This window comes from Perognathus longimembris, chromosome 26 (assembly GCF_023159225.1).
Source record: "Perognathus longimembris pacificus isolate PPM17 chromosome 26, ASM2315922v1, whole genome shotgun sequence".
NCBI lineage: Eukaryota > Metazoa > Chordata > Mammalia > Rodentia > Heteromyidae > Perognathus > Perognathus longimembris.
This window is the reverse complement of record NC_063186.1, coordinates 11,474,538-11,487,016: the sequence shown is the minus strand read 5'-3', so window position 1 is coordinate 11,487,016 and position 12,479 is coordinate 11,474,538. Positions and strand designations below refer to the sequence as shown.

Here is a 12,479-nt window from a genome sequence, read left to right as displayed (position 1 = left end):
CCAGGTGAGGTAGTACCTGCCTTTCATCCAATCATTTTGGGAGGAGGTCTAGAGGGAATTCTCATAGTTGTAGGCCAGCCAGGGCCACAGTCTGAGCGGGGATATTGTATCTCAAAAATAAACAACGTGACGGGTGCCAGGGACTCGAGCCTGTCATCCTAGCTACTCAGGAGGCTGAGCTCGGAGGAGGATCTCTGTTCAGGAACCCCTATGAGACTCTTATCTCCAATAAATGACCAAAAAAGCTGTAAGTCGCAGCTGTGGCTCAAGTGGCAGAGTGCTAGCCTTCAGCAAAAAGAAGCTCGGGGACAGTGCCCAGGCCCTGAGTTCAATCCCAGTATATTCTTCCTTTCTTTCTTTCTTTCTTCCTTCCTTTCTTTCTTTCTTTTTCTTTCTTTCTTTCTTTCTTTCTTTCTTTCTTTCTCTCTCTCTCTCTGTCTCTCTCTGTCTCTCTCTCTCTCTCTCTCTCTCTCTCTCACACACACACACACACACACACACACACACTAATATTCACTGAATTTAAAATAAGGGACTGGTTCCCCAGCGCCCCCTCCTGGTGGGGCTGGGAATAGCAGCTCTGCAGGCCGGGTGCGTGGCATCCTCAGGCTGTGCTCACCCTCCCTCCTCCCCCTGCAAGGTTCTGCCACCCTGCACCACTGGCAGCAGCTGGCCCAGCCTCACCTTGGGGGCATTCTCGATCCCCGGCCCGGGGTGCTCACCAAGGGCTTCCGGACCTTGGATGTGGACCTGGATGAAGTCTACTGCCTTCACGACCTGGAGGAAGACGACACAGGTGACCCCAGCTCCCTGCGGGGCCTCGCTCCCTCCACGCCCGCGCAGCAGCACCCGGCGGCCGCAGGTGAGGAGAGGCCCGGGACCCCGGCGCCTCTGTCAGGCGGCCGAAGCCACCCCAGCCGGCCACAGGCGTCCTCCGAGGAGATGCAGGAGCCGCCAGCCATGCAGGAGGAGGAGGAGGAGGAGGGGTCTGGTGAGGGCACCCCAACTAGTCCTCTCCACTTAGCGCCCTTCCCGGGAGCAGCGCCCTGGGCCCCCTCCGTCGCAGTGGTCCTCTTGTCCCGTAGCTTCTGTCCGTCCTGCCGTGGGGGTTGATTGCATTTCCATCGTGCAGTTCCAATTGCATTGTTGTTTGTTTGTTTGTTTGTTGTTGTTGTTTTAAAACCATCTGGGGCTTGTGTGTAAGCCATAAAGACAGCCCCATCTTTTCTTCTCCACTTGGAGGTGCGTGGTCCAGCGAGGCTCCTAAAGTGGGAGACAGGAAAGGCTGTTAAAAAAAAAGAGAGAGAGAAAATAAATAGGTTGAGCCAGGGCACTGGTGGCTCACGCCTGTTATCTGAGCTACTCAGGAGGCTGAGATCTAGAGGGTTGGTGTTCGAAGCCAGCTCAGGCAGGAAAGTCCATGTGACTCTTACCTGACAAACTACTCAAAAAAGCCAGAGCTGTGGCTCAAGCGGTAGAACGCTCACCTTGAGCCAAAGAAGCTCAAGGACAGCACCCAGGCCCTCAGTTCAAGTCCTAGGACTAGCCAAAAAAAAAGAGAGAAAAAATAGCCTGAGATCTTGAGGATCATGGTTCAAAGCCAACCCTGGACAGAGAAGAAAAACACAACAAAAATCTGTGAGACACTTTATCTCACAGTCTTAACCATCATCACCCCCCAAAATAAAAAGCTGGACTGGAGGCATGGCTCAAGGGGTCATTTGCTAGCTGTGAGCGCCCTCAAAAAGGCTTAAGAAGGCAGTGCCCTAGGAGCCCCTGAGAGGTCAAACCAGGCCTGGAGGCACGATTCAGGCAGTGAGATCACCACAAATGAGAGAGCCATGGACAGAGGAGGTGTCAGCTCCAGTGGGAGCCACAAAGAGCACCAGGCCCCGAGGTGGAGCTTAGAAGGGTGGCGATGTGTTGGGGGTGGGAAAGGCTGATTTCTGAGGCGCTCTCTGCTGACCGTTTCCCCTTCCACTCACCATGTCCCTGTTAATTCCTCCCAAGGGAGAGCGACACAGCCGCCCGACAGCCGCCCGAGGTGACCCTTGAGAGCCTGGCGCAGGCCTGCGTCCTGTCCCCCCCACCCCCCAAGTGGTATTTTTGGGTGGGGCCAAAATCTCCAGCTTCCGTCCTCCTTTCTGATAGCCATCGATCTTCCCTGAAACTCCTAAAGCTGTCTGCCTTGGGAATTGGGGGGACGGGACACTTGTGATTTTTTTTTTTTTTAGCAGCCTTCTCTTACTTGCCCACCCCTCACCTCCAGCCCACTTGTATCAAATGGGTTTTGCATCTGTGAGTGCAATTTATGACGTCTCCAAATTGCCCTTCCCACACTGATGGGTTGTAAAATTGGGGAGTTGACTACCTCATGGAGACGAGCGGGGTGGGTTGGAAATCCTGACCCTGGGTTTCAATGAGGGTGCACTAATGATTTCTAAAGATCGCTTTGTGTGATGTCTAAATTTTTATTTATTTATTTTAATGTTAGTCGCTTCTCATCACCGTGTCCTCGTGATTTCTGTTGATTACTTTCCGGGGTCTGTCCCATCCATTTCTCTCTGTGTGCCCAAATTAACCCCCATGATTCCTGTTTTTTTGCAGGGGGCAAGGAGGGGAGGGGTGCTTCATTGGAGCTCTTCCGTTGTTGCTTTTGTTTCTAGATCCTTCCTGCAGTCGGAGAATCGTGATTGTCTGGTTTGCGTTATCCCACAGCGTTCTTATTTTTATTATTCTTTTTTTTTTTTTTAGTTCCCGGTCTTCTTATGGCATTCTCTCTCATTTATCATCCCAAGTCCCAAAGGCCATGGTGTGCTTGTTTGAGAAATGCCAAGATTCATAAAGGCTGTTGTTTTTGTTTTCCTGCTTTTCACATGGCCCTCCATAATTAATGGCTGAGCATCTGCTCTCATTGCCTGGGTACATACCATGGCCTGTGTCACCATTATTATTGTTATTATTTTTTATGCTCTGGCTTGTCCACCTGCCTTCAATTTATGTGTCTCTTGACATTTTATTGTTATTATTATTATTATCACTATTAAGTAGTTTTTACAAAGGGGTTACAATTCCACAAGTCAAGTTACGAGTACAATGCTTCTTGGTTAATGTCACCATCTCCCCCTTACTCCCCAATCTGGTCCACACCTTCAAGTGTTACATCCTTCTTTTTTTTTTTCCTCCACATTTTTATTTATTTGTTGTTGTATCACTTAGTTCTTGGTTTGTGGTTGTTGGTTTTTGTTTATTTTTTTACACCCCTCCCCCCTTTTGTCTTTTAAATCAAACCCAAGAGGGAAAATTCACCACTAAAGAGCTAGAAGATTCTAGCTCGCAGCCTTTGAATCTCCCAGCCTCTGAAAGAAAACATCCTCATCCATTTTCAGATTTTTCTGGAAAGTCTCTCTGGGCGTTGAACCAGAGCCAGGGTGGGAGGGCAGGGCGGGTCATCGCTGCCCTTCCTTGTGCATGCTTTTAGATGCCACACTGTTGGGTTTTTGTTTTTTTCTTTATTTATTTTCTTTTTTCCCCACCACGATGCTGCTTGAGTTACGAGTACCAATGACTCCCGTGCCCTCTCCAGCAATCATGATGTCTCCTGTAGATTCTTGTCCCTGCTGGTTCACTGCCTTACTAACACATGTCCTGATGCACGCCTGTGTGGCTTCACTTAGCCACAGCCCTCAGCTGCCTTCAAACAACAACCTGTTGGGATATCTAGAAGAAAACATACGGCCCCGGGGTGGTGATGAGGGTGGGGGGACTGGCAGCTCACACCTGCCCCCCTAGTTAACTCAGAAGGCTGAGAGGTGGATATCACAATTCGAAGCCAGAGCCTGCAGCAGGAAAGTTCTTGAGACTCTAAATGGATCACCAAACAAAACTAGAAGTGGAAGAGGTATGGTTCACATTTGGTAAGAGTGCCACCCTTGAGCCAAAAAGGAAAAAAAAAAAAGAAGAAATAAAAGATTTTAAAGAATGGCCAAGTAAGAGCTGGAGGCCCTGTGTTCATGTCTCAGTACCAGCACCCAAAAATAAATTAAATACATAAAGAAGAGTTGAGGATTGCATGCTGCTGTCTCCATTTCCATAGAAATCAGCCATTCTGGAGATAGTCAAAACAGCAGCTGGGAGAAAGAGACCCGAGTGGGGAGGTTTGGGGACCAGACTCAATTCTGATCCTGAGCCATGGCACCCAAGGGGGACCCCGCACCCCCTCCCCCAGTCTAAGCCCCTGACGGGTTGTTGTTGAGGCACCTGATGTCACCACCTCCCACCATGGTAATGTCGGGCACAGTAGTGGAACCAGCGTCCCAGAAACTCCCAGGAGCCAATACCTCTCCTGCCACTTGGCCCTGAGCAACGTTTTGGCAACATATTTGCCAATGGGAAATAACAATAAATACAACAAAGCAAGTCAGGTGCTGGTGGCTCACGCCTCCCATCCTACCTACTCCAGGAGGCTGAAGGTCTGAGAGTAGAGGTTCAAAGCCAACCCTGGGCAGAAGGGCTGGCAAGAATGCCTCTTTATCTCCAGTTAACTATGGAGCACCTGAGAAAGGAAAGGTGGGACTCACTCGGTATAGAGCACCCAGCCTGGGGCTGAGAAAACGTAAGCAGCAGCACCCAGGCCCTGAGTGTCAGCCCAGTATGACTGGCAAACAAACAAAATTAAAAGAGAAAAACGCAACACAATAAGCTGGATAGCTCTAGCCTCTGCAGAGTGATGCGGGGAAATTAAATTTACCTAGAATGATAAATTCACTTTACCTTTCTAACCCCCTGAGCTGGATCCACTACTCACCCGTGCTTCCCCCCCCCCCCCAAAAAAAAACCACTAGTGGGCGATGTCTTGTCTGGATTGGGCAGGAAGCTGAGCTTCCATGTTCTACACCCAGTGCCCCTCAAAATGTTATTTCTGGCTAGGTGCTGGTGGCTCACGCCTGTCATCATAGCTACTCAGGAGGCTGAGATTTGGAGGATCACAGTTCAAAGCCAGCCCAGGCAGAAAAGTCCCTGAAAACTGGAAGTGGCGCTGTGGCTCAAGTGGTAGAGCGCTAGCCTTGAGTGAAAAAGATCTCAGGGACAGTACCCAGACCCTGAATTCAAGTCCCACAAGCAACAACAACAACAAAAATAAGTTAAAAAAAGAAAAAGAAAAGGGGCTGGGAATATGGCCTAGTGGTGAAGTGCTCATCTCGTATACATGAAGCCCTAGGTTTGATTCCTCAGCACCACATATATAGAAAAAGCCAGACGTGGTGCTGTGGCTCAAGTGGCAGAGTGCTAGCCTTGAGCAAAAGAAGCTCAGGGACAGTGCTCAGGCCCTGAGTTCAAGCCCTAGGACTGGCAAAAAAACAAAACCAAACAAAAAAAGAAAAGTTTCATTTTTTGAGATACCACTTTACACCCAGAATATTCCATAGTCTCACCTTCCTTGCCCACTTCCAGCTAACAAGGCTTGCCCCATCGCCTCTTGCATCTTGGCAGGGGGGGAGGTGGGGGGAGGGAAGCTGTGCTGCAATCAGGGGTTGCTTTGATCGTCGTTTACTCGGATGCAAGGAATATGTTTTATTTCCTCCCTTTCCCCCCTCCCCTCCCCTCCCCGGATGTAGCACACCACCCCGGGAAATGCATGTCACAGACCAATTCCACCTTCACCTTCACCACCTGCCGAATCCTGCATCCTTCAGACGAGCTCACTCGGGTCACACCAAGGTAAGGGCAATCCTGGCTCCCCAGGGTGGGCAGCGTGTGGGGGCACTCCCCCTTTTCTGAAAGAGTGGTCTCACTGTGGAAATTACCTCAGTCGAGAGGTTCATTCAAAACAAAGCTAACGTTGAGCTGGGCACCCGTGGCTCACGCCTGTCATCCTAGCTACCTGGGAGGCTGAGATCTGGAGGATCACGGGTTCAAAGCCAGCCTGTGCAGGAAAGTCTGTGAGTCTCTTATCTCCAACGAACCACCAGAAAACCAGAAGTGGCGCTATAGTTCAGGTGGTAGAGAGCTAGCCTTGAGCACAAGAAGCTCAAGGACAGCCCCCAGGCCCTGAGTTCAAGCCCCAAGACTGGCAAACAACAACAACAAAACCAAAATCCCAGGGAGAATTCATGCAACGTGAGGACAGGAAACCAACTGCATGGCTCCTTCAGAGGCTGTGGAGGGCGTGGGTTGTTCTGTGTGGACTAGTGGAAGGAAAATAATTCCTCCTGATCCCAGCCGTGTGTTCTGTGTACATTATTCAGAAGGACCCCAGCGAGGCTGGGTGCTGGTGGCTCACACCTGTCATCCCAGCTACTCAGGAGGCTGAGATCTGAGGATCACAGTTCAAAGCCAGCCTAGGCAGGAAAATCTGTGAGACACTATCTCCAATGAACCAACAACAACCACAAAAAGCTGGAAGTGGAGCTGTAACTCAAGTAGTAGAGTGCTAGTAGCCTTGAGCAGGAAAAAGATTAGGGACAGCATCCAAGCCCTGAGTTCAAGCCCCAGGAATGGCATGAATTTAAACAAGAAAAAAAAAGGAAAAGAACAAATCCTGATGCTGGTGGCTAATGGCTATAATAAGCTTAGCTATTCAGGAGGCTGAGATCTGAGGGCGGTGGTTCAAAGCCAGCTCAGGGCAGGAAAGTCCATGAGACTCTTATCTCCAATGAGCCACCAGAACACCAGAAGTCGTGCCATCTATGGCTCAAAGTGATAGAGAGCTAGACTTGAGTGAAAGAGCTCAGGGACAGCACCTAGGTCCTGAGTTCAAGCCCAGCAGGACCACCAACAACAAAAAAAGAAGACCCAATAGCAAGAATGGAGGTAATGCAGAGTCTAGGGAAGTGCAGTTCACCCCCCCACACACCCCAGCCCTCCACCTCCACCTCCCCCCAAACCCCTTAAACCACAAACTGATTCTCCACAGGTCATGTGAGCCGGTGGACGAAGCAGCCATGTGCCCCGTTGAGCTGAGAGAACACGTAGGGCAGAAAGTCTAAATCCACAGGCAAGGCAGAGAGCCCGGAGGGCGGCGGGGGTGAGCCGGCCGCCAGCCCAGCCGGGCAGGGGCATCTAGAAGAATCTGTGTGTGTTGCACGTGTGGCCGCCACTAATCCAGGGACGCTGGCTTGTATGTGTCTCTGTGGCCGTGCCCTAGGCCCGTAACTATGGTTCCCCTAACTTAGGTGAACTCCTGTGTACACCCCACAACCCACACCAGACAAGGCCAAGAGCTGGTGCTAATGACCTAAAGACCTCCCCTGTCCCCACTTCCCCCCCCCCCCCAAATCTGGATTGATCCAAAGTGCCATCCTCACCTTCATCTCTGTTTCTGCCCTGCCCTCCCATGGCTGATAATTGAGGGGTGCTGTTCTTTTACTTTTTCTTAACCATGGCCCCAGCTCCTCTGTTTTGGGGAGGGGGCAACCCCAAAATCACACAGGCCTCAGACGTTGCAAGTTCCTAGCCCCCCCCCCCCAATCCGGGGACCAGAAAATTAAATTCCAGCCTTGAAATGGGAACTGAAATTGTAGCCAAGGGTCGGGGGGGAGAGAAATCATAATAAAGGGGGTGGGGGCAGGGAATGGCCAGGCAGGCTAGGTGATTCCATCTAGAACTTTCTGCCTCTTCCACCAGACCTTACACGTTGACAGAGTGTGTCCACGTCCAGCCACGTCTCGCCAAATCCACGTCCCTCTGTGTGTGGAGTTTTCGTGTGGTTTTAACCCTGGCGTGGTGGCTGTGATTTCTAATCTGGTTTTATTTGGTTCTGCTCCCTTCCTGAGCTTGTGTGGTTTGCGCCTCGTTCTGCAGTCCCTACAGGTTTGGGGGGGGGGGGGATCAGTCCCCACACAAGGACCCCTCCAGTTTGTACTTGTTGTGGTCCCCCATCCTCGCCCCCCCCCCGGTGGATCCCCTTTTCTGGTCACTCCGGAGGGGATCCTGCCCAGTAGGTGATCTGCCTAGCAGATGGGGGACACTACTTCCAGCTCCCGGCCAGGAGGTCCCCAAAGCTCCTTGGGGCCAAGGGGCCCAGCTGCTCAGCAGAGATGACTCCTCACAAAGCCTAGAGCAGAGCTCCCCAACCAGGCCAACCCCATCCTGCTCCCCTCCACATGCACCCCTGCCGTCCCCCACCAGGACTCAGCCCTCCTGCCCTGCTCAGGCGGGACCGCAGGCCTCAGCGCCATTGTCCCGTGGGTGGAAAGAGGCCTTCCCTCCCTTCCCCTCCCCTCCCTTTTCCTTTCTCCCTTCTCTCCTTTTCCTGCTCCCCTCCTTCCTTTCCTTCCTTCCTCTCTTTCTCTCCTTTTCCTACTTTCCCTTCTCCTTTTATTTGGCCAGTCCTGGGACTTGAACTCAGGGCCTGGGGCCCTCCAGCTTTTAGGCTGGAGGCTAGTAATGCTCTACCACTTGAGCCACAGCGCCACTTCTGGTTTCTAGTGGTTCATTTGAGATGAGGGTCTCACAGGCTTTCCTGACCAGGCTGGCTTCAAACCAGGATCCTTAGATCTCAGCCTCCTGAGGAGCTGGGATGACAGGCGTGAGCCACCGGTGCCCAGCTCTTCCCCAATTTCCTTCTTTCCTCCTTCCTTCTGTCCTTTTCCTTCCTTATTTATTTTTGAACCCTTGTTCTTCCCTTCTTTCCTTTCTCCCTCCCTTCTTTTCCTCCTTCCTTCCTTCCCTCTCGCTCTATTTTCTTTCTCTTTTCCTCCCTCCCCTCTCCTTTCCTTCATCCCTTTTCCCTCCCTTCTTCCTCTTCATCCCTCCTTCCCTCCTCTCTCCCCCCTCCCAGTCTCTCTTTCCCCCATCCCTCCACTCCTCCAGGTGGGTTGGAGGGGGACAGGGCGGAGCCAAGGCCCAGGGCTGGGGTGGGGGCGGATCCATGCAGACTCCTCCCAGAGAAGGGGGGAGATGGGGGAGGGGGAAGGGGATGAGGGGAAGGACGCCCCAGGAGGCCTATGGCAGTTTGAGTAGCCCCAGTAGGAGGAGGAAGCCCTTCTCTGCACCATGGGGCTCCTGTCCTGACCCCCGCAGGCCACGCCCTCCCCCTGCTCCCCGCGAGTGGACGGGAGGGCGGGGCCTCGCCCCGGTCGGGGTCCCCCCCTCCTGACCCCCAGGATGGACGGTAACCCCCCCATCCCTCTCCCCTGCAGCCTCGCCCCGGCGCCCACGCCGGCCTGCGGCCCCCGCCGGCCCCGGGACGCCCGCGGCCACGCCGCGCACGCCGCGGAGGCGGAGCCTGGTCGAGTCGTCCACGAACGCGCGCGAGGCCACCACCACGCTGAGCACGTCGCGGGGCCTCGTGTGGCTGCTCAAGGAGCGCGGCATCTCGGCGGCCGTCTACGACCCGCGCAGCCGGGACCGCGCGGCCCGCGCCGCCTTCCCGGGCCCGCGCCCGCCGCGGACGCCCGCCGTGCCCTCCACGCCGCCCAACTCGCCGGCGCAGACGCCGCCCGGGTCCCCGCCCGCCGCGCCGCTGCTGCCGCCGCCGCCGCCGCGCGCCCGCCCCCCGTACGACCCCTTCCTGGCCTCGCAGCCCGCGCGCTCCGTGCTGCAGGCCGTGCGCCGCGCGGCGGCCGGCGCGGCGCGCAGCCAGCACAGCCAGACCGACGTGTCCGTGCCCGCGCTCGCGCCCGCGCTCGCTCCCGCGGGCGGCCTCAACCTCGTGGACAAGCTGCGGCGCTTCGGCGTGGCCGGGCCGCCGCCCCCCGCGGGCCCCGGCGTCCCGGGCCGGCCCCGCGCGCCTGCGCCGCCGCCCCCCGCGGGCCCCGCCGCCGCCGCCGCCGCCGGCCTCCCCCAGGCCCCCGGCGGCCTCCGCAGGAACCGCAGCTTCCCCACCATGGTGGGGTCCAGCATGCACATGAAGCCGCCCGCCGCCGCCCGCGCTCGCCTCGGGGCTCCTGATGGGCGCCCAGCTCCCCGCGCAGACCGGCCTGCGGTGAGGGGGGGCCGGGGCCGCGCGCCCCCCGGACCCCGGGACACATCCCCACTCCCCCCGGGCAGGGCGGCGGCCCGCACCCCACTCCCCTTCTTTCCGTTCAAGAAAGCACTGAGCACTCTATAGCCTATCCTATGGATAGGGGGCGCGGGCCGCCACGCGGGGCGGCCCGGACACGGACACGCGAGGCCCCAGGCCTTCCAGGACCGCGGCACCCCCCCCCCCCCAACACACACGGGGCCTCCCGTGACCAGGGGGAGGTGTGACGGGCGGGGGGCTGCTCGGTTTCTTTTTTTTTAAGAAGTTGAAGTCCTATGTTTTTCACTTAATCGGCTGTCAGGCCCCCATGTCTGAACCCCCCACCCCCCAAAAAAATCCCCACAACCAGAATGTACTCATCCCCCCCCCCCCCCCAGGCCAGCCTGGGGTTCTGCGGGTGATTCTCCTTTTTTTTTCCTTCTTTCCTTTTTCCTTCTCCCTCCTTTTTTCCTTTCTTCCTTTCTCTATCCTTCCTCCTTCCTTTTTCCTTCCTTTCTCCTTCCTCCTTTCCTTCCTTTTTTCCTTCCTTCCTTTCACCTTCCTCCTCCCTCCCTCCCTCCCTCTCTCCCAGGGTTTTACGTGCAGGGAGGTAATCCTTGTGCGTTTCTAGATATTGCACATTGCAATCACGCACCCACCTGCTGATGAGACATCGGTCCATTGCTAGGGACCCCCTCCCCCCAAACTCGACTGGTTGAAGACAAGGCTCTTTTCATCCTCGAGGTGGGAGGAAAGGGGAGGAGGGGAGCGAGATCGATCACGTGGATTGTCAATCGAAGCAATTTATCATCTGTCGGGGGTGCAGAGGGAGGGGCCTTCCGCTCACGTCCACTGGCCTCACCCCCACAAAGCCACTTGAGCGAGCGAGATTGGTCACTCTGGGGGTGCTGCTGGTATCCCACCCCTCACCCCCGGTAGGTCCTCACTGTGGAAGGAGCTGGACATCTGACCTGACAACCACTCACACCTTAGAGCAAGGGGACGGTCGCCATGAGATACAACTGCTCTCAAAGCCTTGTGTCTCCCTTCACCACACCTGGTCAGTCCTTAGGAGAAAAGATCCGAAGTGTGTAACACTTGTGCAAAAACAACCAGGAGAGCCTGGTGCTGATGACCGACCACCGACCCAGTTGTGAATGAGAGAGAGAAAGATTGTGGGTTTTTTTTTCCTTAATTTATTATTCGTGTGTACTGTATGGTCAGCCAATAACCCCCCTCCTCCACTTTCAGTCTGTTTGTCTGTGGCTTATCCCCCCCCCCCCAACCTCAGGCAAGTAGATTATTTATTTATTCTAATCCAAGGGCTGGCTGTGTCCTGGGCACCCATGGCTTTCCAGAAGTTTCTGGAAAGATGGCAAACCCACGTGATATATCCGTTCAAAGAGGCTTTGAGGAAGCCCCCCAAGGCCTTTTTCCGTCCGACCATTTCAGACCCTGCCTTCTGGGACCCCGAGGATTGTGCCTTGGTTGTGTCAACCACCTCCTCTCTCTGCGTGTGCAAATGATTTGATAGGTTCGATTTGAATTTTTTCTTTTTTTAAGCAGGAAGGTAGGAAAAGACAGGAAGGTAAAATCTGCGCATGACACTTCCAGGTAGGTGGCGAGAGGAGGGGAAATCAAGTCCAGCCATCTCCACCAGAAACCCCAGTGTGTGTGTGGGGGGGGAGAAATGGAGAGATTGCCAGGAGTTAGCATAGGAAGCCATGGGTTAAAATATCATTATACAAAAAAAAATCACACAATTTTATTCGCTAACGAATATCAATAAAACAAACTCAGATGATGGAAAAACCACACTGGAATTCTGAACTGCATCTTATTTTCCTTTTGCTAGTCCTTGGATTTGAACTCAGGGCCTGGGCGCTGTCCCTGAGCTATTTTGCTCAAGGCTAGTGCTCTACCCCTTGAGCCACAGCACCCTGCTGGTTTTCTGGCCATTTCATTGAAGATAAGAGTCTCATGGACTTTCCTGCCCTGGCTGGCTTTGAACCGTGATCCTCAGACCTCAGCCTCCTGAGTAGTTGAGTGTCAGGCATGAGCCACTGGTGCCCACTTGGGTTGCATCTTTAAAAACAAAATGTCTTGGTGTGAGGCGAGAAGGTGTTTTTAGCTCTCTGGGGGTGGGAAATAAATGCAAGCCATACACTTGACATGGTACTGTAGTTCTTCTCTTTCTTCTGACATTCCACCTTAAACAATCCCTCCACCAGGTTCACTTTTCAGGGCTGTGTACTATGCCACCACGCTCACATGCCCCACCCCCTGGGAAATGCATGTGGACTCTGAACCCTTTGATGCTGCTTTTTCCATGTGTGAGACGTTCTCTGAGCCACTTGGTGTGGCTGAAATGGCCTTTATTCCATAGAGTAATCCAGGAACGGAAGAAACCCAGGCCCATGAGGGGTTACGCCCTGTCATCCCAGAAACAGAAGGCTGAGATCTGAGGATCTCGGTTTAAAGCCACCCCGGGCAGGAAAGTCTGTGAGACTCTCATCTCCAGTGAACCACCAGA

The 12,479-nt window shown here is 54.3% G+C and overlaps 1 protein-coding gene across 7 annotated transcripts in view; it reads left to right on the top strand.

The window, feature by feature from the left end:
• Trak1 (trafficking kinesin protein 1) overlaps positions 1-6,997 on the top strand; it is a 61,691-nt gene extending 54,694 nt beyond the window's left edge. The window contains exons 13-15 of one of the 7 annotated variants that reach the window (XR_007209231.1): positions 641-991; positions 2,011-2,100; positions 5,619-5,715. Coding sequence is in view for 4 of the 7 variants with exons in the window: in XM_048334714.1 (XP_048190671.1) it covers positions 641-862; positions 5,619-5,721; positions 6,917-6,989 (398 nt within the window). In the remaining 3 variants the exon portion in view is untranslated. Of the gene's footprint in view, positions 1-640; positions 992-2,010; positions 3,034-5,618; positions 5,722-6,916 lie in introns of those variants that run through there. The other 6 variants (XR_007209233.1, XR_007209232.1, XM_048334714.1 and 3 more) reach the window with 6 other exon arrangements.
• The last annotated feature ends 5,482 nt before the right edge of the window (positions 6,998-12,479 follow it).